Source organism: Salmo trutta, chromosome 32, assembly GCF_901001165.1.
Source record: "Salmo trutta chromosome 32, fSalTru1.1, whole genome shotgun sequence".
NCBI lineage: Eukaryota > Metazoa > Chordata > Actinopteri > Salmoniformes > Salmonidae > Salmo > Salmo trutta.
The window spans coordinates 18,806,208-18,831,867 of NC_042988.1; the positions used below are offsets into that span (position 1 = coordinate 18,806,208).

Consider the following 25,660-nt stretch of genomic DNA (forward strand, 5'->3'; position numbering starts at 1 on the left):
TGTAATCATATTAACCTTGTTCTTCTGACTTTTAGGGAACAATCCATTATTCAGCCCCTACCATAAAAAGTACTCTTATCTCTCTCTCACTTTCCCCTCTCTCCTTCATTCCCTGTTTTCCTCTCTCCCCCCTCTCCTCCCCCAGGTGGACACCCTGACCCTGGAGCTTGTGGCAGAGCGCAGCTTGGCCCAGAAGAGTGAGAATGCGCGCCAGCAGCTGGAGAGGCAGAACAAGGACTTGCGGGCCAAGCTGGGCGAGCTGGAGGGCTCTGTGAAGAGCCGGTTCAAGGCCTCCATCACCGCCCTGGAGGCCAAGATATTGCAGCTGGAGGAGCAGCTGGAGCAGGAGGCTAAGTGAGAAACACAGCAACTCTCTTATAACAACTCCAAACGTTATTAGACAGGGTGAAATAGGAGACCAAGACTCAGGAGGAGTTCGAGGGCTTTAGAACAAGTTCAGCCCATTGGAAGAGAGGTTCTTGAATGTGATTTAAATGTTAATGTGATCAATGTAATGAGTCAAAAGCAATCTTAAGAGATGTACTTGAAGATCTATGACTGACGGCCTTTGTTACAGTGCGGTTCCTGTGGTGCTCTAACTGCCCTATGACCTCATTCCTCTGTCCTCCTCTCAGGGAGCGAGCAGCGGCCAATAAGCTTGTGAGACGGACAGAGAAGAAGCTGAAGGAGGTGTGCATGCAGGTGGAGGACGAGCGCCGCCATTCCGACCAGTACAAGGAACAGGTGAGGAGCTTGTCACGGATGTTTGGACGTCCCAGATCTTAAAGCTACAATATATTTAATTCTCATTGAAAACAAGTCTAAGAAGCGATAGATCTGTTCTATGTGCTCTATTTCTATGCTTCCCGTTCTTAAGTTTAGTTTTTGCGTCTTTTACTTTCGGTTTTGTACAACAGCTGAAAATATGTAGTTTTTTGGTTATGGATTCTCTACACAATGACTGCTTGTTTTGATACAAACAGAAATGAGTGCATTTTTAAGATGTACACAGCTAAAGAAGGAATTCTATCCAATTCAGTACAACTTGCAAAGGTGGGACAGGATTGAATAGGTGTGAAGGTTTAAGATTGGAGTCTTTCCTACAGTAGGTTCTTTCCAGTAACCATTGGACCACAGGACTGCTGAGTATTGTAAGTATTAGTATTGACTGTTCATCATTGTTGATGTCTGTTGTGACTCCTGGCTGAGTCAGATGGAGAAGGCCAACTCTCGCATGAAGCAGCTGAAGAGGCAGCTTGAGGAGGCTGAGGAGGAGGCCACACGTGCCAACGCCTACCGCAGGAAGCTGCAGAGGGAGCTGGACGATGCAACTGAGGCCAGCGAGGGTCTCAGCCGTGAGGTCAACACACTCAAGAGCCGCCTCAGGTATTTAGAGCCCCACACACACACAAACTCTAAGATTATATTTTTCACACAAACAGTTGTGTATATTGGCCAAATTGTGGTCCTCGTTACTAATACCTCTCCACCTCTCCTGGCCCCCATCTGTCCCCTGCAGGCGTGGAGGCCCCATCAGTTTCTCCTCCAGCCGCTCGGGCAGGCGTCAGCTGCAGGTGGAGGGAACATCGCTCGACCTCCTATCCGACGACGAGGTGGAAAACAAGCCCACGGATGCCAATGCCAACGAGATGCCAGCGGCTCCCCAACCAGAGTAGAAGCTCTCCCTCCAGCCCACACACAGCATGGCCTCCACCCCCACAAACCTTACCCCTGTCCTCCTAACCCCAGACACCAGCAGTGGACCCCACTACTCTGCCTTACCCCTCTATGGCAAGCTGCAGGGCCAAGCAAATCCATAATCTCCTCCATATGAATATACTGCACATCAAGCCTTGGATTTGTTTTTAACATCAATTACAGATAAAAGTGAATTTAAATTGCATAGGAGTCTGAGTGTGCATAGGTACTCGAAAACAAATAACAGGAGTTTACCATAATTATGTTAAGCTACTTCCCTGGAACACCCATTAGAATCAAAAAGCCCTCTAGCTAGAATTTAACCACTGTCATTACAGTTGGTTTACTGGCACACAGGTGGACGACTGCACACAAGTCGGTAAAAACATGTGTCTTTGATGATTGTACAGGATTGGACCAGGATATGTAAAACAAAGCACAGCATAAGTGAGGGAATTATTTTTCAATGGTAGCCTAAATGACGATCCCACTGAATTTTTTCATCAAAACCACCACTGTCATAGAGATACTGCAATCCACTTAGTTTAGTATAAATATAACTATGTGAATAACTATTTGGTAGCAGGTTTGTAGTAAATGAGATTGTACCACACCATGATGCCTCAGCACTTCCCCTATATATATGACCAGCAAAAGACCCTGCTAACTTTACCAATATAACCTTGTCCAATAACCCAGCATTTATATTTGACATATCAATCTAATTTAAGTGGTGTATGATAATGTGTGGAATTAGGTTTGTTAGACTTGGAGCAAAGGCCCTTTTTTTAGAGAAGATAGCACAAATGTGTGGTTGACATACTACAATACTGCTATGTATAATTCTGCCTATTCAGTTATGTTTTCTGTACCATGTACAAAATGCTTAACTCAAAATGCATAATGTTTCTTTGTCATCTCGTGTCACCTTAATATCAATGCATTACAAATGGCTGAATAATCTTAGCATGATTTACAGAAGGGTAATTCATGTTTATTGAAGTTTTATTGAGTGTTAGAACGTTGGTTTTAATTCAGTGGTTCAGGGTAGAGAAATCGATCAATTTGAATATGCACACTTGTTGATGCCTTGATTGTTAAATGTTAAACGTAAATTACCATTTTGTAAATTAGTAATTCCATATGAGGCCTTTATTAATTATTTTAAACCATAACAAATTGGGGGGAAAATGTTTATCTGTTTCTTTTGAAAGACACTTCTCAATAAAGACATGGGGGGAAAAAAGTGTGTAGCATTTGAACCAGTTTCATAGCTATAGTGTCATATCATACCATAAGCACCTCTCCCATCATGATGGTGTGAACCAGTGTTAAAACAGAATGATTTATGGAGCCTTCTGTCTGCCAGGCAGAAAGTAGGATTTCAATGGGTTCAAAGCTTTAATATCCTGAAGGTTGTTATTATTAGCGGGCTGGCTGTTGACGACCAGGTATTCATCATCTCCTTTGATTTCTTGTATTCCTGTATTTCTAGCCTTTTTTTGTTATTGTTGTAAAAGACCAATAAACATATCCATTATATAATTTTTTTCTTCTTCTGTATTTCTTGTGCAACACGTTGATGTCCTCTTAGTCTTTCCCACAGTAGTTGTGGGAAAGACTGTCTTCCAAACTGATATGTGACGTACGGTCTATGTTACATTGCCATACATTGTTACATGACTTTATTGTATTTGTGGTTACATTAAAACCCTGAGGGAGTACGTAGACTATAGACTGTGCACAGACACACAATATTATAGTAATATTATTAACTTTTTACCCAACATGAATGAATGATAGGGATTGCCTCTTATACAGTGCATTCGGAAAGTATTCAGACCCCTTGACTTTTTCCACATTTTGATACGTTACAGCCTTATTCAAAAGGGATTAAAAAAATGTAAAATCCTCATCAATCTACACACAATACCCCATAATGACAAAGCGAAAACAGGTTTTCAGAAATTCTAGAAAATTTATACAAAATAAAAAACAGAAATACTTGTACATGATTGATTTGGAAAGGCACACACCTGTCAATATAAGGTCCCGCAGTGGCATGTCATGTCAGAACAAAAACCAAAGACTCCTAGAGCTGGCCGCCCAGCCAAACTGAGCAATCAGGGGAGAAGGGCCTTGGTCAGGGAGGTGAACAAGAACCTGATGGTCACTCTGACAGAGCTCCAGAGTTCCTCTGTGGAGATTGGAGAAACTTCCAGATGACAACCATCTCTGCAGCACTCCACCAAGCAGGCCTTTATGGTAGAGTGCCCAGACGGAAGCCACTTCTCAGTAAAAGGCACATGACAGCATGCTTAGAGTTTGCCAAAAGCCACCTAAAGACTCTCAGACCATGAGAAACAAGATTCTCTGGTCTGATGAAACCAAGATTGAACTCTTTGGCCTGAATGCCAAGCGTCACATCTGGAGGAAACCTGGCACCATTTCAATGGTGAAGCATGGTGATGGTAGCATCATGCTGTGGGGATGTTTTTCAGAAGCAGGGACTGGGAGACTAGTCAGGATCGAGGGAAAGATGAACGGCACAAAGTACAGAGAGATCCTTGATGAAAACCAGCTCCAGAGCGTGTAGGATCTCAGACTGGGGCAAAGGGGTCACCTTCCAACAGGACAACGACCATAAGCACACAGCCAAGACAACGCAGGAGTGGCTTGGGGACAAGTCTCTGAATGTCCTTGAGTGGCCCAGCCAGAGCCCGGACTTGAACCTGATCGAACATCTCTGGAGACCTGAAAATAGCTGTGCAGCGACGCTCCCCATCCAACCTGACAGAGCTTGAGAGGATCTGCAGAGAAGAATGGGAGAAACTCCCCAAATACAGGTGTGCCAAGCTTGTAGCGTCATACCCAAGAAGACTCAAGGCTGTAATCGCTGCAAAAGATGCTACAACAAAGTACTGAGTAAAAAGTCTGACTACTTATGTAAATGTGATAGTTCAGATTTTTGTTTTCTTTATAAATTTGCCCCAAAAATCTAAAAACCTGTTTTTGCTGTTATTATGGGGTATTATGTGTAGATTGGTGAGAAGAAAAAAAACAATGATCAATTTTAGAATAAGGCTGTAACTTAACAAAATGTGGAAAAAGAAGGGGTCTGAATACTTTCTGAATGCACTGTAGGTACATTTATTAACTACCATGTACAGTAAAGGACAATAAATTGCACTAGGTCGGTGAGATGTTTTATATTTATAAACATACAGTGGGTACATGCTTTGTGGTGTAGGCTGTTTCTTCTGGTGGTCTAGGGCAGCCTGATTTCCAGGTGGTCTAGGGCAGCCTGATGTCCTGGTGGTTTAGGGCAGCCTAATGTCTAGGGCAGCCTAATGTCCTGGTGGTTTAGTGCAGCCTAATGTCCTGGTGGTTTAGTGCAGCCTAATGTCCTGGTGGTTTAGTGCAGCCTAATGTCCTGGTGGTTTAGTGCAGCCTAATGTCCTGGTGGTTTAGTGCAGCCTAATGTCCTGGTGGTTTAGTGCAGCCTGGTGCCCTGGTGATCTAGGGCAGCCTGATGTCCTGGTGATCTAGGGCAGCCTGATGTCCTGGTGATCTAGGGCAGCCTGATGTCCTGGTGATCTAGGGCAGCCTGATGTCTAGGGCAGCCTAATGTCCTGGTGGTTTAGTGCAGCCTAATGTCCTGGTGGTTTAGTGCAGCCTAATGTCCTGGTGGTTTAGTGCAGTCTAATGTCCTGGTGGTTAAGTGCAGCCTAATGTCCTGGTGGTTTAGTGCAGCCTAATGTCCTGGTGGTTTAGTGCAGCCTGATGCCCTGGTGATCTAGGGCAGCCTGATGTCCTGGTGATCTAGGGCAGCCTGATGTCCTGGTGATCTAGGGCAGCCTGATGTCCTGGTGATCTAGGGCAGCCTGATGGTCTAGAGCAGCCTGATGTCCAGGTGGTCTAGGGTAGCCTGGTGGTCTAGGGCAGCCTGGTGGTGGTCTTGTGTAGCTTTATTTCCTGGTGGTGTAGGGCAGCTTGATGGTGGTGTAGGGCAGCCTGATGGTGGTGTAGGGCAGCCTGATGGTGGTGTAGGGCAGCCTGATGGTGGTGTAGGGCAGCCTGGTGGTGGTGTAGGGCAGCCTGGTGGTGGTGTAGGGCAGCTTGGTGGTGGTGTAGGGCAGCTTGGTGGTGGTGTAGGGCAGGCTGATGATAGTGTAGGACAGCTTGGTGGTGGTCTAGGGCAGCTTGATGGTGGTGTAGGGCAGCCTGGTGGTGGTGTAGGGCAGCCTGGTGGTGGTGTAGGGCAGCTTGGTGGTGGTGTAGGGCAGCCTGATGATGGTGTAGGACAGCTTGGTGGTGGTGTAGGGCAGCCTGATGGTGGTGTAGGGCAGCCTGATGGTGGTGTAGGGCAGCCTAATTTGATGAATCTGATGTTTCTTGGTATTGTGGTAGGTGTTACTCCAGGTGGTTCCTGGGCTCTGTGCATCTCCCTGAGTTTTATGATGGGTTCTCCTGGTGCTTCTCCTGGTCCTGAGGGGCCTGGTCTCCTTCACCTGCTCCACTACAATGAGAAATGACAGGGAGATCTTACATGTACATACAATGTCTGGAAAATAACACATACAGAGGGATTACAGGTTAAAGGGATAACTCTTAATGTGTGGTCAATGAATCATCTTTCTAGCTTTGGTAAACACTTTTTTTTTTCTTGATGACTCATTGTTGTGATTGACTCCATTTGTGGCATTCTTCTCAAATGTGTGGGCTAGAGACTTACCTGCAGACATAGAACAGGATGTAGGCAGTCTGTGCCCTCGCCCTCAGCACAGTGGCCTCATCTGTCCTCAAGACACTTGCATCATCCAGGCAGAGCCACCCACTGCCACGGCTGTCCAAAACATCACTGATGTAGTGGCCTGGGGAACAAGGGAGACAGAATAGTGTACATTTGTAATGGTCTGGGTGTAGCTGGAGCAGAGGAGTCAGGCGCAGGACAACAGAGATGAGTAATAAAAGTAACTTTATTCAAAATTACCAAAATACATGACGTAATACCAAGCCCACACAAAAGGACCGAAATACATAAAACAAACACGCACAAAAACCATGGGGAAAACAGAGGGTTAAATAATGAACATGTAATTGGGGAATTGAAACCAGGTGTGTAAAACAAAGACTAAACAAATGGAAAATGAAAAGTGGATCGGCGATGGCTAGAAGGCTGGTGACGTCGACTGCCGAACGCCGCCCGAACAAGGAGAGGGACCGACTTCGGCGGAAGTCGTGACAACATTAAGCTTTCAGAATTATGTGCATACCTGTGTGCATGCATACCTGCGTGCATTTTACCTGTATACATGTTGTCTCCCAGATGTGAGATCACACTTGACAATTTGAAGATATTGTCTGGCTGGTGTCTCTGTAAGGAAACACATTTAATAATAGGATTGTTATTTTGTCTACAGGATAGGGGTGCCTTCTATAACTGCCTTATCTTGATCCACCCACTATCTCAACTGGATCTAATTATCTGTTATTTATATATTTCTCTCTCTCTATATATATCTATATATATATTTCTCTCTCTCTCTCTCTCCTCACCACAGCGGCTGCCTGCTGCCCCTTCTCACTGTCAGCTGGTTTCTCTAGCTGGTCAGAGGAAATTGAAGCTGGTGGGGGTATATCAAATATAGTGTAAATACAAACCAAAAAGTGAAGTGGAAACCTATCAACAAATATACTCTTAACTTCAGCTTCCGACTTGCTTTCCTCAACAGTCCTGTTTCATGAGAGGGTGTTCTGCATGATGTCAGTAACACAATGTCCTACCTGGTCTATCAAGGGTGCCTTTCGGGGAGTTTGCAGGTGTGTTGTCCATGTTGTTGTTCCCCTGTGAGCTTGCCCTGTGTAAATTGATGGCTTTGAAAATCAATATCTAGTGTGTGAAAATCCTGGTGTGTGTTGGCTGCTCAATGTGCAATGTCCCCAAACAGAGAGTAAACCAACCTGGCTCCGTGCTGGACAGGGGCTGTCTCCCCACATAGGACTGGGAGGGTCAGTTCTGCAGGGATGGACATGGGATCGTCCACCTTCTCTGGCTCCCAGTCGCCTGCAGTAAACCGCTTAATATGAAGCATTAGGACCCTGCTCAGAGACAGACAGACAGGCAGACAGGCAGACAGGCAGACAGACAGGAATCAGTCTTGTACTCAAATCAATAACCCAGTTTGGTGAGTTAGATCAGGACTGTCAATTGTAATCTGAGATGATGATGGGGGGGACTCACCGGGGCAGCGTGAGGAAGTGCCTAGTCACAGATGCCATGCTGCCTGAGCACTCCCTGCATGCACACTCTAACGCAGATGGCTTGGTGACAAAGCATAGCAATACAATTATGAACACTATGACATTAATGATAGTGTTCCTTGACATACTCCCTAACTCTTGGTTGAAGCTAAGTGCTGACCTTAAAGTAGAGTTCCAGGCTGTGTGTCAGGTCTTGGCTCAGGCTCAGTGACAGGTGATTGTAATCCTCCTGACCATACACTATAACTCCACAGCTTCAGAGGTACGGAGAGAAATGCATCAGCTCTCCAACACAAACCTTTTGATCCCTCTACACACTAACTATCTTAATGCTTTACCTCTGTATCCTGCATGTTATGCTGACATTAAACCTCCTCGCAAATGTGATGAAGACATCAAGGTACACCGTATACAAATGACAGCTGTTACCTGGTGCAGGTACGGGAAGTCTTCAGCTTGAATTCTAACTGCTTCACAGGGCAGGTGTATGGCTCCGGGGAGCCCTTTAATGCCATACCCTCCTCCTTCAGCTGAAAGAGGAGGAGCAACACACATTCATGGGCATCCTAAGAGAAGAATGGGAAAGAAACAGAAAATACATCAACAACTACAACTGAAACAGAGCTAAGGAAAAAGACTGTCACGTGTCCCAGGTTTATTGTTATGTGAGTCTTTTAGCATATAATATCTTACCTGTTCATCATCATCATCATAGTCCTCATTGACAACAGATAGACAGCGCTTGACTGTTTGAAGGATTTTCTTCTTTTCCTTTTTCTTAGCATTGACAGTGCCTCCAGAAAGCCTTGCCTGATGTAACTTGGCAAAGCAGCTGTGGGGGGAGACAAAGAGCATGTATTCAGGTTTCACTCTCTCACTTTGGCCACAGATTAGCTCTGTGCTTCTACTTTAGCCTCTGATCAGATATGATTCAGCTGATTCCTGATTGTGACAGGAAATCACCTTGCGTTTATATTTTTTATTTAGTATACATACAGTACATACATACATACTGTACATACTGTACATACTGTACATAAATACCACAGGAGGTTGATGGCACCTTAATTGGGGAGGTCGGGTTCGTGGTAATGGCTAGAGCGGAATCAGTGGAATGCTATCAAATGCATAAAACATATGGTTTCCATGTGCTGGATGCCATTCCATTTGCTCCGTTTCAGACATCATTACGAGCCGTCCTCCCCTCAGCAGCCTCCACTGATACATACATTGAGGCGGGACTGTGTACTGTAACTATAAGCCTCTAGGTTGGTGGGTCAGTGTGTGTACAGGTGGGACAGGAGAGTGAAAGCGAGGCTGTATACCATAGCAGTTTAGAGGAGGGGGAGGAACTCCAGGTGTCCTGCTGTCTCAGGATGTCACTACAAAATGCTGGCAGCCCCAGCAGGCACTGCAGAGCAGAGTTCATGAAGCAGGTGTTGCCAATATTAGGCAACCTGTTGGAAAGAAGCCATCAGTACCACACTAATATCTGAACTGTGGACCAAAGGTAAACTAATGAATGGATTGGTAAGGCATGAACGCAAGATCTGAGTACCACACAGAATTATTTTAAACAAAAAGCAGAGCTCAGAGATAAGAGTAGGTGTGTGTGTGTGTAGGTGTGTGTGTGTTTTACCCGAGGAGCTTGGTGTTGTCTTCGCCCTCGCCTGTGCAGCTCTGCTCCCCCAGCTGGGTGTTACTCTTTCTGAACAGGTTGCGGAGGCGGGCCATGGCGTCCCGAGACCTGATCACTGGCCTGGAGGAATAGAGACAGGTTAGAATCCTCAGTAGCAGTAGCTCAACACCAATCTGTCTGTTTGAACACTGTTTTAATGTACAGGCATACAGATATTCCTTACCATGTCATGGTGTGAGTGACAACTCTTATGTAGAGTCGAGTGAGATGAAGGTGGCTATTGTCTACAGTACTTACCTCTCCAAGGAGACAGAGGAAGCCCTCAGGTCAATGGAGGCCTCTGCAGAGAGAGACCGAGAGACGGACAGCGGTAAGAGAGAAGCTTTGTCAAAGATGAATTGAGAAAAATAGCACCAACAAATGGCACCCGTTTACAGACCTACGATGCCAGCAAATCGGGGTACCATTATCTTTGTCTGTGGAACAACTGCCCCCACCTCTTTGACCTCAGAGCTCATAAGATCTCTGTAAAGACACACAGACATATGCATTAGATTAGCTATATTATATTGGCTTTTTCATTTCAATTCAATGGTGTTGGTTGGCATGAAATTTGATATCAGGCTACATACAGTACCTGGCAGTCTCACTGTCTTTGTTGGTCTCTCCATGGTGGTCAAGGGGGTTTGGAGAGGAGGACTGGGGGGTAGGGGAGGAGACGTGGGTTGGGGAGGAAGGGCAGGCAGGACTGGGGGGAGTGGCAGAGGAGGATGACTGAGTTGAGACAGCCAGGGAAACACAGGAAGCACTAAAATGGGAGGAGGTCTGTGATCCTTCCTCTGAAGAAGAGGAAAAGGAAGAGAGAGATGACATGTGGAGTGAGGAGAGGGAAGAGAGGCTGAAGAACTTGGAGAGAGTGGAAGGGGATCTGGCAGGGGATCCAGGGGGTGAGGGGGGTGAGGGGGATGGAGTGCCAATTGGTGTTTTGCCAGACAAGGGGTCGAGGGGCGTCAGAGATGTTGTAGACGGTTTCAAATGGAAAGAAGAGTCAAAGGAAGAATCAAGTTGGTGGTGATCCTTTACGTTCTTCTTCTCCCAGTTTTTCCAAACTGATGCAGTTACCATGCTGGCATCCAATGGCGTCAGTTTGGGTGGGATTGGGAACGGCGATGGACAGCGGCTCCCAATCTCGAGGCGAACTCTGCACTTCTTTTTCTGTTTGGAGAAACATTATATAGCTAATATAGTACTAAAAAATTCAAATAAAAAGATATTTCTTGCTTCACAACAGAGCTTGTTATATTTGAACTTGCAGCAAAGGTCAAACCCAAACCATATGATCTGACAATAAAATATAGAACTCATTACCCAATCATATTGAATTCTGTACCATAGTCTAAGAAATAGCAAAAATACATGTTTATGAAAATAAAACCATTGTAACCATACAGTTATACCCTCTAGACAATGACAATGAAACAACTAGGAATAGCTGAAAAGAATAGAATATACTCTAAATTGTAACAGAATGAGATCAATTCTAGCCCAGACTAGACATATACCTTTTTACAGCAACACAAACATCCCATTTCAGTGTATTTGTAGACTATGCCTTATTTTGCAGAACATCAACATATGTTGCCTATTTCACATTGTGATGTCATGAACCAAATTATGATGCGCTTGACTACTCGTTACCAGCGTAAATAGCCAACAAATCATACACACCAAAATGTTGAAAATAATTTACAAAATTAATTGACCGTGTATTCAGAGTTATTCCTATTTCATAAAATATACAAAATAACTAGGTTCTTGCCAATAAACCTGTTTTTTATTGAGAAAACTTTGGGTCATCTTTCTCCCACGCTTCCTGGGTCACTGACGCGTGATTGTATGGGATATGGTAAGAGGCTAGGAAATTCGAAGTACTGTCTATCAGAATCAAAATAACCATTATTGGCCAAGTGGTACACATTGACAGAATTTGACTCGGTGAATTGGTGCTGCCAGCAATAGACAAATATACAGACACATTTACAGCCTATACAATATACAGCAAACATAAAACATATTTATTAGCTTCTATCTTCTTAAGAACTTTAGAGTAACATTTTATTATGGAAAGTAAAATGCCTGTTTCACTTCAGTTGACGCTGATCTGATACAGATCGAACGTAGCTTTGCAATGGTTGTTAGGCAGACCTTTGATAAAGAAAAGGAGAGCCGCACTCTCTAGCTCAGACTCAATAATTGAATAACCTAATATCCAACGTTCCGACCGACAAGCTGTCTTCATCAGGGTATGTTAGGAGGACCTCTGACCGTACCTCATTGAAAAGGTACCACTCTGCCTAGTGACTGTAAACTAAACAAAAATACTAATGTTAGTACATTTGTTGTATATTTGCTGTTCTGTAAACCCAGTTGGTCGCCACCGCACCGGTCACAACTGTCAACAGATCGTGACATAAATGCAAAGTATCATTTGTTCTCGCAGAGTAGATTGTAGATCCTACTACCACCTGGATAAACTGGCACCACAGGTGTATGATTACACCGAGACATTCATATGATTGACCAGTTAGTGGTTGTAGCAATCAGACTCAGAGAGCGCTCGAGGCTGCAAGTTGGGCAGCAAACCGTTACACTGCACCTACTTCTGAGTTTTGTGTCATCAAAGATGGCGATTTGCTGAGTGCTCATGGACACATCTCATGGTCATGGATAAATATTGTCTTGCTTGAAGTTGTGGTTATATTTGGAGTTAAATGTAATTTCTGTTTTACTTTTGAATATTTTAAAACACAGCTGTAATTGAAGCGCAAGGGGAAACAGCGTTAGCTACCGCAACAATGCAAATCACGCTAAAAACACTGCAACAGCAGACCATTCAAATTGACATAGACCCAGATCAAACGGTAAGTGCCCATTTGTTCATAATAATGCCAGCTGTGTGCGTTTTATCTAGCCCGCTTAGCTAACTATCTTTTTTGTTATTTGCACGAAAGACCAAATGAATTGGTTCCAGATTGTTATCAATTCGGATAATACAACTAACATAGGCTAACGCAAGCTAGCAAGATGTTATTGACACCCCTAGCATTAGCTAACTAGCTAGTTCTTAGTCTTAGCTTTCCAGCATGCTTGCAAGCTAATGTATGTGTCAATTTGCTAATCCAATGTTGAGTCTCATAATTAGCTAGCTAGGTAAGTTATTATCCGCTAAAACATCAGCTAGCTTGCTACATGACTAGCTAACGTTAGTTCTCCCTCATCACGTTAATGTCAGCTTTAGCTAACTAGCGTTAGCTAGACAGCCACATTACTAGCTAGCTAGCTACGTTATCTATTTTAGTTCTTGATTATGCATGTCCAGTTGGATGATTAATTAGCAATATTCTAGCAGACATTTACTAGCTAGGTCATAAAGAGTGAAAATAGCTAGCTAGCTAAGTTACATCATGTAAGGTAAACCGCAATGTAAAAAGTTGGGCAATTCAAACAGTCATTGTTAGTGAGCAACTTTTGGGTTGCACTGTGTTTAACAGTTAAAGCAAGGCTGAACAGCTTCTTTTTGGTTTCAACAGGTGAAGGCACTGAAGGAGAAGATAGAAGCAGAGAGGGGGAAAGATAACTTCCCAGTGTCTGGACAGAAGCTCATATATGCTGGCAAAATCCTGCAAGATGACACACCTATTAAAGACTACAAAATTGACGAGAAGAATTTTGTTGTAGTTATGGTATCTAAGGTACATTTCCCTAATCCATTTTACTTGGACTCCTAATGAGCTGCACCCGCATGTTTTGGGGTTACATGGTTGTCTGCATAGATGACAATAATAGCCTGTTTATATCTCCTCTGGATCTAGGCAAAGTCTACCACAGCTGCTTCAACACCTTCCTCAGAGGCACCCAAGGCCCCTGTCCAGGACTCTGCATCCTCGTCATCTGCGGGCCTGGCCCCTGCAGCCATCCCTATCCCCCCAGAGGAGCCCACACCTACAGTCGCAGAGCCCCTAGCTCCAGCCAGGTAGGCATAGAGAAGACAGCCATAAAACTGATATTAGCCTATGATTTTGTAGACAGTCTGCCAAATTGGAGAGAGTAATAAACTAAGCTTGGGGCCTGTTCAGGAGGGTGGAGCGTTACAGAACTCTTAACATAGACACATTTTGTGTAGGACAAATATGACCTAAACATCATGCAACATTCATTACATTTCTATCTGCAACATTGCGTAGTTTTTTCATCTTACTGAATACACCCCCTGTAGTCCCTGTAGCTCAGTTGGTAGAGCATGGTGTTTGCAATGCAAGGATAGTGGGTTCATTTCCCGGGTCTGTACGTAAAATGTATACACGCATGACTAAGTCTGCTAAATGGCATATATTATTTATGGCCACAATATACCACTGAATGTTTTGAATGGGTTGACTGGATTTTTTACCCTGTCGTTCTGTTTGCAGCTCAGACCCCAGTGTGGAGGTCCAGGGGGGAGATGCCTCCTCTGCCTTGGGTGAGTGATGGACTTCGACCTGGCTATGTGAATAATGCGTCAGTGTGGAATGTATCTGCTGTGTTGCTAGATTGATGATAGCATGTAGTATGGGCGTGGGGATTTGTAAGATGCCTTCTAGCAGCTATGTGTTTATGGGTGTAAATATTGTCCATTGTAACTCGGGTAAATAGTTAACAACTTGTTTCTTTTGGTCAGTGACAGGAGCGGAGTATGAGACCATGCTGACAGAGATCATGTCTATGGGTTATGAGAGGGAGAGAGTGGTAGCTGCTCTTCGGGCCAGCTTCAACAACCCCCATCGGGCCGTGGAGTACCTCCTCACTGTGAGAACCGTCAACACACCACACAACTACCTAGGATACACAATACTGTGCAACCAGGCACCATACACCATGACTGCAAAATGACACTGAACAATAGCCCCAAAAAAGACCATGAATGCAAAATTACACTGTACAGCATGGCACCATATTTGATGAAACTTTAACATGGCAGCATGTACAACGACTCAGCAAAATTACACCAGCATTGTGCGACATCAGCTTTCAGAATACAGTTTAACACTGGTGTACTACATTTTTCCAAAAATGCTATTACAGCACAGTGATGCTATAAAATAATGTTCTATTTACCCTCAGCTTAGAACCAGCCTGTCTGTTAGAGCTGTTTGTGTGAGTATGTGCTGCTGTGTGTTTCCAGGGCATTCCTAGCAGTCCGGTCCAAGAGACTAATCCTCCAGCACAGCTTCCTGCATCTGCCCGCACAGAGACCCCTACTGTAGCTGAGGGTGAGACCATCTGCCTATATCTCTGCTATAGTATTACATCTACTGTACAGTGCATTCTGGAAATGTTTTCAGACCCCTTGACTTTTTCCACGTTTTGTTACGTTACAGCCTTAATCTAAAATGGATTAAATGTTTTTTTTCCCTTGGATCAATCTACACACAATACCCCACAATAGCAAGCAAAAACAGGATTTTAATAAATAAAATAAAAAGATCACATTTACATACAGTTGAAGTCGGAAGTTTACATACACCTTAGCCCAATACATTTTAACTGTTTTTCACAATTCCTGACATTTAATCCTAGTAAAAATTCCCTGTTTTAGGTCCGTTAGGATCATCACTTTTATTTTAAGAATGTGAAATGTCCAAATATAGTAGAGATTTATTTCAGCTTTTATTTCTTTCATCACATTCCCAGTGGGTCAGAAGTTTACATACACTCAATTTAGTATATGGTAGCATTGCTGTTAAATTGTTTAACTTGTGTCAAATGTTTTTGGTAGCTTCCCACAATAAGTTGGGTGAATTTTGGCCTATTCCTCCTGACAGTTGGTGTTTGTCCCCATGTGGAGTTGCAAACCGTAGTCTGTTTTTTTAATGGTGGTTTTGGAGCAGTGGCTTCTTCCTTGCTGAGCGGCCTTTCAGGTTATGTCGATATAGGACTCTTTTTACTGTGGATATAGATACTTTTGTACCGGTTTCCTCCAGCATCTTCACAAGGTCCTTTGCTGCTGTTCTGGGATTGATTTGCACTTTTCACACCAAAGTACGTTCATCTCTAGGAGACAGAACGCGTCTCCTTCCTGAGCGGTATGACGGCTGCGTGGTCCCACCTCCAATTGACTCAAATGATGTCAATTAGCCTATCAGAAGCTTCTAAAGCCATGACATCATTTTCTGGAATTTTCCAAGCTGTTTAAAGGCACAGTCAACTTAGTGTATGTAAACTTCTGACCCACTGGAATTGTGAAACAGTGAAATAATCAGTCTATATACAATTGTTGGAAAAATTACTTGTGTCATGCACAAAGTAGATGTCCTAACCGACTTGACAAAACTATAGTTTGTTAACAAGACGTTTGTGGAGTGGTTGAAAAACGAGTTTTAATGACTCCAACCAAAGTGTATGTAAACTTCCGACTTCAACTGTAAGTATTCAGACCCTTTACTCAGAACTTTGTTGAAGCACCTTTGGCAGCGATTACAGCCGCAAGTCTTCTTGGGTATGAAGCTAGGGTCGTTATCTTGTTGGAAGGTGAACCTTCACCCCAGCCCTGAGGTCCTAACCTGCTCCAGAGTGCTCTTCATCAAGGATTTCTCTACTTTGCTCTGTTCATCTTTCTCTTGATCCTTACTAGTCTCCCAGTCCCTGCTGCAAAAAAACACCCTCACAGCATGATGCTGCCACCACCATGCTTCACCTTAGGGATGGTACCAGGTTTCCTCCAGACGTGACGCTTGGCATTCAGGCCAAAGAGTTCAATCTTGGTTTCATCAGACCAGAGAATCTTGTTTCTCATGGTCTGAGAGTCCTTTAGGTGCCTTTTGGCAAACTCCAATTGCTCAGTTTGACTGGGCGGCCAGCTCTAGGAAGAGTCTTGGTGGTTCAAAACTTCTTCTATTTAAGAATGATGGAGGCCACTGTGTTCTTGGGGACCATCAATGCTGCAGAACTTGTTTGGTACTCTTCCCCAGATCTGTGCCTCGACAAAATCCTGTCTCGGAGCTCTACGGACAATTCCTTCGACCTCATGGCTTGGTTTTTGCTCTGACATGCACTGTCAACTGTGGGACCTTATAGACAGGTGTATGCCTTTCCAATCAAGTTGTAGAAACATCTCAAGGATGATCAATGGAAACAGGATGCACCTGAGCTCAATTGCAAGTCTCATAGCAAGGGTCTGAAAATAATAGTTTATTTTTAAAACATTTGCTGAAAAATGATAAACCTGTTTTCACTTTGTCATTATGGGGTATTGTGTGGAGATTGATGAGGAAAACATTTATTTAATCAATTTTAGAATACGACTGTAACATAACATGTGGAAAAACTCAAGGGGTCTGAATACTTTCCAAATGCACTGCTTATCAGATGAGATTGTTGGAAAGATGGGCATGGCTTATGTGCATTTTCCCTAGTAAGTGTTGTATCTATATCTACTGTATGTATCAACGTGTTCTCTTCTGTAAATATTCTGTTTGTGTTGCAGGAGAAAACCCTCTGGAGTTCCTGCGTTCCCAGCCTCAGTTCCAGAGCATGAGGCAGGTGATCCAGCAGAACCCCTCACTGCTGCCAGCTCTGCTCCAACAGCTGGGCCGGGAGAACCCACAGCTCCTACAGGTAACACACATACACCATGCACTACACACACTGATGGCACCAACACTCATACTAGCTTGCATCACACACTCCCTATAGTGACACCTCCCAGGTTTTGTGATTTCACAATGTATGTTCTGCCTGTTGCTGATTGCTGTCTACCTATCTTTCCCTATTGATTAAACTCAACAACAGCAAATCAGCCAGTACCAGGAGCTGTTCATCCAGATGCTGAATGAGCCGGCGGGGGAGGTAGGAGACGCGCCTGAGGTGGGGGACCTGGGTGCTGCAGTGGAGGAGGGAGCTCAAGTCAACTACATTCAGGTCACGCCTCAGGAGAAGGAAGCCATCGAGAGGGTGAGGGGAGCTAAAGACCTCTCAATGCACTGTTTAGGGCATAAGATGGCTTCAACTGACAAGAAGACTAGCTAAAAAATCCATAGATTGTGACCTTTCTGGTGAGAAATAGTAATGTTGAAATGTAATGTTTTTTTTTTCTCTCTCCTGGCTCAGTTAAAAGCGTTGGGTTTCCCCGAGGCGCTGGTGATCCAGGCCTACTTTGCCTGTGAAAAGAACGAGAACCTAGCGGCCAACTTCCTCCTGAACCAGGGCTTTGAGGATGAATGAGAGGCGCTGGCCTGCCCTCCTCTCCAGCACAAGGACTGCACCCCACTGTAGAGCAACGATCTTCAGGTCATTTCAGAGGGGGAGGGAGAGTTATTGGGGGGGGGGGGGTCTTACAAGCTACACAAAGTATATGTTGATCTAAGGGTGAAAGAGGAATAATGAAATCCACTTGAATTCCAATGGAATGTGTGGGATTTGTTTAGGGCAGGTATATATTGAGATTTTAGAAGAGCTTTGGGAATGGGAGGGAGGGGGCTGAAGGGTTTGCGGAGTGTGTGTGTACAGGTGGATGCCATTCAATTAAGATGCAAAGTCATTGATATGCATATCTAAGCTTGTTAATGCTGTAGCTGGATGTAATGGAAGCACATTCTCCTTGATGCACTTCTACAATGTTGGTATATTGAGACGAGGGGAAAGGGAAACTAAACTGAAGGCCATGAAGAGTCCGCTTGTGGTCTGTTCACTTGATTGCACCAGTCCCTCACATTTCCTTTGCCATTCAAAAACCAACCACATAGCGAAACACATTTCTCATCACATGATATTGTCATATAGGCAAGTACATTTCGCCAGTGGCCAGGCTAAGTTATTTATGGGGTCCCCTCACTTCACCTCAAAGCTAGCGCTTTTAGTTTTCACTCAGATATCCATGATCTCTCTGGGTGTGGAAATGCTCAACATCCTGAGTAAATCGAGCGGTATAGAACAACCAAAAAGACAAATGGATGTGTGTATGGTCATATAACCGTACAGGTACATTACTGTGTGGATATGTGTCTGAAAGTTAGGTTTTGCTGAAAGGTGCACAGTTCTTTCTAGTGTTACGTCTCTGATGAGCTGAGCAACGCTGACCTTACCTTTACATATAATCCTCTGAAGGGGGAGGGGAGAGATGGCAGGGACCAGTCCTGGGATGCTGGAGTTACTCTCACTTACCTCTCTCCCAAGGCTGAGGAGTAGACACACCACCTTTCTCATAGGATCTGATTAATAGTACACATGAAGGGCAGCTCAAATACAACGGGACCAGCTGGTCATGAGACACTAAGAGCTGGATTCAGCCTGTATCGTGTAAAAATGTAAGGGTAATTTCCTGTTGAGCCGACATATGCAGCCATTTACCATGAATGCAGTCTTGGCGACTGCGGGAACATTACCTTTAAATTGTCAATAGCGCTATAAAGCGGATATTCAGCACTACAGAGTGAATGGAGCCCAAAATGTCCAGTCGGAACAAGGGTCCACATGAAGGTTGTCCGTATAAAGTCTTTATTAAACCAGGACCCAGTCATAGCCAATCATTGTCATCATCCACAGCCTGAATGAGCCTATTCAGACTATTCAACAGTCTTTAGTGATGAGGTGAATCTGAAGTATAAACCGGCTATCGCCTAGCTTTAACCATCTGTTTCCAACTGAGATGGTAAAACATGAGGCTTGGTTGACCCATGCCTTATTACACTAAGGATTCTCAGTTTTCTGAGGGAACGGAGGGTACCAAGAAATGTGTGGTTTTATCAATACTCACTTTTATCAAGGTATGTTTCCTCTTTAACTTAACATGGCAGGAGTTTAATGGGTCTATAAAAGCTTGTCTCTTCATGAGTTTGGATTGAACAGATGCATTCAAATGTATTGGCACCCTTGCACAGAATTTCCTGTTTTCCCTTTTCAAAACTGGTTGAATGGCTATTTTTACCCTGCAGGCAGCTTCAACTTGATCAATTACACTTGCCTCAAACCAAATTAATTGTGAATTTAGTTCAGGCCATTTTTGACTTGAGTGATACATTTCAGTTTTGATTTATTTATTGGACCTTTGAAACAAATACACACGTGAACACAAAGTTTAATCTCAACTTATTTTAAAGGAATAGTGAATAGTGATCATGCCAATATGTTTGACTGCATCTGTTTTTGTGAACATGGCTTTCACTGACACTGGCATTTTACAGCTTTAATGCTCAGCTTCATTAAACATCATCAATATGTCATGGCTTCTTATGTTTTATTTCATGCCAAACACTCCCGTATGCACCACGTTCTTGGTCTGGACAATGAATGAGGCCAACTGAAATTAAACTCAACTTGATCTTATGGAATACAAAGTATTACAGGAACTGGAGTGTGTATAAATTACATTTCAAGTCCAGGCATTTCGGTATCATGTGGGAATGAGTAGTGCTACTCCTGTGGACTTGACCCTCCATGATCAGTATTGGTAAGTAGATTTTCTGATAAGCAGTGAAACTATTTTGGCCTCTTACCCCACTATAACATGATGCAACTCTAGGGTTCTCTCATCCCCAGCACAGGCAAACCACCTACCCAATCAAACAGCAATCTGAAAATAAGCAGACAGAAACAGGTGAGTTACAGTCAAGAACATCCTTTTATTCAAGTGTTGCTCTTTTCAAACTGTTTTTATTATTATGGAAAAGAAACTGTAATTAACACATGCATTTCACCATGGGCTCTGGGAGGTGTATTCCTGAGGAAGGGAAGCTGCACTGAGGGGCACGGTGGGGGGCAAGGCCAGCTGGGGGTTCACTCTACACAACACTAAACACGGCCCTACGCACTTTTAAAAACAAACCCGAAGGAAAATAAAAAGACGGGGGGCCCGGGAGAGACAACTCTCTCTCTGGTGCTGCAGGGCAAGATGGGTAGGGACCAATGTTCTGCCCAAGCAAAGCACACACTGCGAAACCTGTCACTTTGGCTTCTCGACTGGTGCTTTACTTGTCAAGGCTAATACTGCTGCTGGCTTCAATCACTTACAATAAAAACGTGCATATTCTTGTAGGAAACAAGTAGGCCCTCTATCAAGCCTGCTCTTGATTTTGCTGGTGGAATTAAGGTGCTTTAACTGTCTACCACATGTCACATACAGTGTATAGAACCATATGACTTTAGTCTGTAATTGTTCTCACTGTTCATTTGGGGATCTAGTAAATGGGTGTAATGGTTCTCTTGATTGTGGATCTGAGCCTGCCAGTCTACCTGGGCTGGAACCATTCCGTTATAAGGTGCTTAGAATCATTTCAGGTACTTTTTTCACTTGTTTTAATAGCTGGTCTCATACAACCACTAGAAAGGTGCATCATTAAACGGTCTCAATGTAGCATTGCTGCATAAGATACGAAAATCCAAATTCTGTAATTTTTTGGGGGATAAAACAAGAATTAAACAAACCTGCCTATTCTACCCCAGTTGCCATGCAGTTCCCTTGCCCATTCAGAGGGAAATTCCTATGTGTATTTTATCTCCACGTTATGATTTGTCATCAAATACATCCCAGTGAAAAACTAGGCGCCCTCACAGACCCTCTCCTCGCCACACCCCAAGAGCCCACCGGTGTAACTTGTTCACTTACATTAGCTGTTGAATGGAGAAGCTGAAGAGATCGGTATGGTATACAATGTGAAGCGTACAGACAAGAATAACATGTGAGCTAACTGCATTCTGCTCAGACAAAGTTTTGCTTTTTTTTTACCCCTCCATTCAGAGTAAAGGGGTTTGGGGAGGGATAAGGAGAGGGTAACGCAGCTACAGACTACTCCAGTGTCCAAGAGAGACAGAAGACAAGATACAGGAAGACAAGCAAGACAGATTTTTTTTTTTTGCTTTTCTTAATTATTCAACAATAAAAATAACTAAATCACACCAATTTCCTTTAGTACTATATATACTGCTTTGAAAAGCTTGAAGAAGGAGAGGATATAGAAGAAATATGAAGGAGGGGACTTTTTTGAGACGGGCACTCAGGATTACAAGATGGAGTCTGTGAACAAAAGGCACTTTTTAGGGACAACCTTTAAGATGCTCTGATTCTAACACTACATCACCAAACAAATATTTAGAATAATTTACACTGCGGATTGGGAGTGGAAGGGGGAAGGGTTCACTTCTTTGATTTAAACCTGCTCTCATCCTTTCTGTGCTCAAAATACACCTTATATTCCCTCACCTCTTGTTTGGGTTTGAGATAGGAGTCTACTAATCAACTAAACCTACCAAAATGTATTTCACATTACACCTCCCATCTCTCCAAACGCTGTTAATCACTTTGTGGTTGAGCTAACACTTAAAAAAATGGATTCCATATCTGATGCATCTCCCAAAATGGGGAAGATCTTGTCTGTGTCCCAAACTTGATTACTTTGGTTGGCCAGTTTCAAACATGTCCACAGTTTAGAAAATTGGATGCAAGTTGCAATTCATCTGTTAAATAGGTCATGTTTTAGTCAGTTCTCTGGTGATACTGTCATGGCCCAGATGTCCATTACGTCAGGCCTTTTCCACTAGTTCATCATCCCATAGTCAGGATAACCATCTAATCAAACTAAACAGAACGGTCCTCTTCCTGCTATGGGATAAAGGTTGAAGAAAAATGCCTTTTGTCACAACCTTTTCATATAATGAACCCCTCCCCCCTTGGTAAATACAAAAAGAGAAATAGAATAATGCATGTTTCCTAAAATGTGCTTTATGATAACACTTAATCTTGTTTATTACTATTTATGTATAATAGAGTTTGAATGTACTTTATTTCGTAAAAAGCACCAGTTTCATTTAGTGATATATATTTTTGTTTTGCTAAATTGTTCCTTCAGCCCTCCCAGATTTAGAAAACAAATCATTACAAATACATTTTTTAAAAGGAATAAGGAAAAAAATAAAAACTAATTTTCAATTTACAAAGACTGGGTTTTTTTTGTCTGCCCTCGTGTTTAGAGTCCCGGAGCAAGTGGACTTAAAACAAAAAAAATAGAGGGTTTAGCCTCTCTTTTCTCGTGACACCCTCAAACAATCTCTAACAGACAAACACAATTTATCTACCCAAGGCATTGCACATGGCTCAATCAACATACATACATTTTTTTCAACAACAATACTTCCCAAACAAGAAAGAATAACCAAAATCTAATCTGTTATTTTCCTTGACTACAATGTCACTTTATTGTTTGCTATATAAATCATGTATCTATAGTATTTGCCGTGGACACTTTTTGCTATTAGATGTAGGTGTGGGTGTAGGGACTGGTACTTTTGCTCTAATCAGATATTTAAGATGCATCAATTGACTGTGCCATGCTTCAAAAAATAACTAGACTGCCACAGAGCTTATTTTGCAAATAAAAAAATGTATATATCTATAAATATATATGTGTGTATATATAAAGATGATTGCAATTATTCAGTGAGCTGTCACTGTTTTTCTCCCCAGACATAGCATTTCACCACCATTCACTATTAGCTTATATGTGAGAAAAAGAACCTGAATTCATGTTTAACAAATTGCATAATGGGAATACAGAGGCACTTCCATAGATTAGAAAAGAAATCACCATAGCCATCATAATTCTTATTCAGCAGTGCTAGTTCTCTATCAAGCTGATGAGATGGTTGCCGTCTGGCAACATTGTTTCCCTGCAGTGAAGTACATGGCCAGGCAGTCCAGTTATTTTGTGAGGTTGGTGATTTGAGCTGATGTTGAACTGAATCTTAGTAATGTTAGGAATTCAAATAAAAAGCGAATGATTAAAAACAAAAGGTTCCCTCAGAGATTGCCCTATGTTAAGACTTCCCTTTACAGTCAATCTGGCCTGGGCTGGGTGGTTGTGACTGCTACTTATACTGTAAATTTGCATGTGAGTGTGTGAGTTTGTCAAGTGGCGCTGTGCTAAGTGTGTTCATTTAATTTGTCTCTCTTGATTTCAAAAGGTTGAACTTTTGGCTGGTAAGGTATCTTTAGGGCAGTTTGATCTATAAGGGCTGATTGAACAGAACGAACAGGCTGGATAGGATGGGGAGCTGAGATCGTGTCAGGGAAAAGAGGCGACCATAGCACCCTACCAGACCATCTCAATATGGCCTCTGACTTCAACCCAGGCTCTCCTCCCCAAACATGGGAACAAATATGTCACATCATCATTTTGCTCCGCAGCGTGGCTCTCTGCTCTTGGAACAGGGGCAGTCTGGGAGTGTAAACAAAAAGGGTAAACTTCAGGGAGATGGGAGGGAGGTGGACTCTGGGCCCTCAGCAACCTAATGTCACTGTTTCACTACATGGTACTGAACACTGACAGAATCACCCTTCCTGGCAATACCACTCGAAGTCTCGCTGTATTTCTCAATAAGGTGCTGTCATTCAAACACTTTTTTTAAAGAGGACAAATTCAGAGGGACAAGTCCAATAAGAGAAGAAACAAAAAAATAAAACAATTCTGTGCAAAAGGGAATATTACTACTGTAGCTGTGTAGTTCTGGGTGTTAATGCAGAGGCCTGTGTTTTTAACTAAGTATGTGTGTTGGGTTCTGTGTCTACTACAAGGGGCAAAAAGAGTGTACTGGAAACGTGTGAATAGCATGTGTTACAGACGTAATAACACCACTTGGGCCCGGTGTGTGTGTGTGTATATATGTGTGTTACAAATGGCATTCATCATTCAAATGAAAGTGGGTATACTTAGCACTTGATTATTGTTGTGGTTGTAGTTTTGCAAGAGTGAACTGGGCGATTGCATTTTGCTTTACTTGGGTTTGGGTTCTTCTGCTGGGATGCTGGTTAGAGTGGAGGCCTTGGTGTTGCTGAACTGTAGGCTGAGACTTTTCATATCATGTTTTTTTCTCTTTCACTAATAATAACAATACAATCATAGGTAAGCCTGTTTTCCCCCCCATGCCATGTAGGTGTAATAGTGGACATGAGATTAGTGTTAATTCAGCTTGTAGTGCAACCTTTAGGATATGTTTTGGCATGGTTTCTGTCTTGTTAGTAGTGGGGCTGATTAGGTCAATGGTTATAAGACTGGGAAATATTGGTCAATTGACAGTGTGTTGAGTGACAGGGAGACATCACAGTAGCATGGACTGCTACGTATTTCACTGGAACCTAATGGGTTTGTTTTGTGGGTGATTTGACAGTGGGGAGCGTACCTCATTTAAATGATGCCGTGTTTTGTGCCTTCAAGAGAGTGATTGGATGTCCCTTCAATTTCAATCCCCACTCCTACATCAGTTTTTTTGACTGTTGAACAGTTGCTTTTCCCAGCCATTGCACAATGTGTCCTTGCTCCGAAGTAGAAGGTGACCTTTTTCTCTTCAGGTTCCTCTTTTTGTGTTGCCATGTTTTGCTGGTTCGGTGGTTTTGAGAGATGATGACTTGTCCCAAATCCTATGATCCTCCCGTCTTAAAAATTGGGGGGGGGGGGGGTCCCTCTGTTTAGGTAATTGGGTCCAGAGTTCCTCTACTAGTATCATGCTAAGATTTCCTGGGTTGCTTTACTTTTTATGTGAGACATAAGGATCGTTGGGCAATTTCCTGTGGGTTATTTTTCTGTTTTCCATGTTTCAATTCCCAATTGTAAAGAAAGATTCTAGACGCTGGTTTGCAGACAGGTCATGTCAGAGGAACCAAGACTGTTAAATAGAAAAAAGAGGACATTGTTAACAGGATCTGCCCCTTTTTCCAATTTTCTCCTAAAATGACACCCAAATCTAACTGCCTGTAGCTCAGGCATTGAAGCAAGGATATGCATATTCTTGATACCATTTGAAATGAAACACTGAAGTTTGTGGAAATATGAAATGAATGTAGGAGAATATAACACATTAGATCTGGTGAAATAAAATACAAAGAAAAAAACAACAGTTTTTTTGTATTGTTTTGTACCATCATCTTTGAAATGCAAGAGAAAGGCCATAATGCATTATTCCAGCCCAGGCGCAATTTAGATTTTGGGCACTTGATGGCAGCAGTGTATGTGCAATGTTTTAGACTGATCCAATGAA

General features: G+C 43.0%; 4 protein-coding genes across 20 annotated transcripts in view; 2 read left to right on the forward strand and 2 right to left on the reverse strand.

The window, feature by feature from the left end:
- LOC115170531 (myosin-10) overlaps positions 1-3,243 on the forward strand; it is a 67,736-nt gene extending 64,493 nt beyond the window's left edge. For all 4 annotated transcript variants that reach the window (XM_029726747.1, XM_029726749.1, XM_029726748.1 and 1 more), the window contains 4 exons: positions 146-354; positions 636-744; positions 1,214-1,386; positions 1,520-3,243. In XM_029726747.1, coding sequence (XP_029582607.1) covers positions 146-354; positions 636-744; positions 1,214-1,386; positions 1,520-1,676 — 648 coding nt within the window. In that variant the 3' untranslated portion in view covers positions 1,677-3,243. The remainder of the gene's footprint in view (positions 1-145; positions 355-635; positions 745-1,213; positions 1,387-1,519) is intronic.
- Positions 3,244-4,832: 1,589 nt separating this feature from the next.
- On the reverse strand, positions 4,833-12,155 carry LOC115170541 (ubiquitin carboxyl-terminal hydrolase 37-like). The gene is made up of 13 exons (XM_029726786.1): positions 10,239-12,155; positions 10,041-10,126; positions 9,899-9,941; positions 9,602-9,721; positions 9,288-9,419; positions 8,656-8,794; positions 8,392-8,528; positions 8,123-8,216; positions 7,943-8,022; positions 7,663-7,800; positions 7,486-7,559; positions 6,434-6,572; positions 4,833-6,217 (listed from the first exon to the last, which is right to left on the reverse strand). The coding sequence occupies exons 1-13, from the start codon at positions 10,724-10,726 to the stop codon at positions 6,154-6,156; spliced, it is 1,734 nt and encodes a 577-aa protein (XP_029582646.1). The 5' UTR covers positions 10,727-12,155; the 3' UTR covers positions 4,833-6,153.
- A 107-nt stretch (positions 12,156-12,262) lies between these two features.
- On the forward strand, positions 12,263-19,855 carry LOC115170558 (UV excision repair protein RAD23 homolog A-like). 2 transcript variants are annotated; one of them, XM_029726810.1, is made up of 9 exons: positions 12,263-12,522; positions 13,192-13,353; positions 13,474-13,634; positions 14,071-14,120; positions 14,319-14,446; positions 14,823-14,910; positions 17,124-17,254; positions 17,429-17,590; positions 17,747-19,855. In XM_029726810.1, exons 1-9 carry the CDS (start codon positions 12,457-12,459, stop codon positions 17,858-17,860), a joined length of 1,062 nt encoding a protein of 353 aa, XP_029582670.1. In that variant the 5' UTR covers positions 12,263-12,456; the 3' UTR covers positions 17,861-19,855. The 2 variants fall into 2 exon arrangements, with proteins under 2 accessions (XP_029582670.1, XP_029582671.1); XM_029726811.1 differs by having other exon boundaries at positions 14,325-14,446.
- A 381-nt stretch (positions 19,856-20,236) lies between these two features.
- nfixb (nuclear factor I/Xb) overlaps positions 20,237-25,660 on the reverse strand; it is a 185,348-nt gene continuing 179,924 nt past the window's right edge. For all 13 annotated transcript variants that reach the window (XM_029726774.1, XM_029726775.1, XM_029726781.1 and 10 more), the window contains one exon: positions 20,237-25,288. In XM_029726774.1, the coding sequence (XP_029582634.1) occupies positions 25,274-25,288 (15 nt within the window). In that variant the 3' untranslated portion in view covers positions 20,237-25,273. The remainder of the gene's footprint in view (positions 25,289-25,660) is intronic.

Excerpts from the sequence above, each read along its gene's own strand:
- LOC115170558 (XM_029726810.1), top strand. The coding sequence starts at position 12,457 with ATGCAAATCACGCTAAAAACACTGCAACAGCAGACCATTCAAATTGAC. Across the intron at positions 12,523-13,191 it reads ACATAGACCCAGATCAAACG|GTGAAGGCACTGAAGGAGAA; the intron begins GTAAGTGCCCAT and ends TGGTTTCAACAG. Across the intron at positions 17,255-17,428 it reads AGAACCCACAGCTCCTACAG|CAAATCAGCCAGTACCAGGA; the intron begins GTAACACACATA and ends ACTCAACAACAG.
- LOC115170541 (XM_029726786.1), bottom strand. The coding sequence starts at position 10,726 with ATGGTAACTGCATCAGTTTGGAAAAACTGGGAGAAGAAGAACGTAAAG. Across the intron at positions 10,127-10,238 it reads AAAGACAGTGAGACTGCCAG|AGATCTTATGAGCTCTGAGG; the intron begins GTACTGTATGTA and ends GTGTCTTTACAG. Across the intron at positions 9,942-10,040 it reads CCGATTTGCTGGCATCGTAG|AGGCCTCCATTGACCTGAGG; the intron begins GTCTGTAAACGG and ends CTCTCTCTGCAG.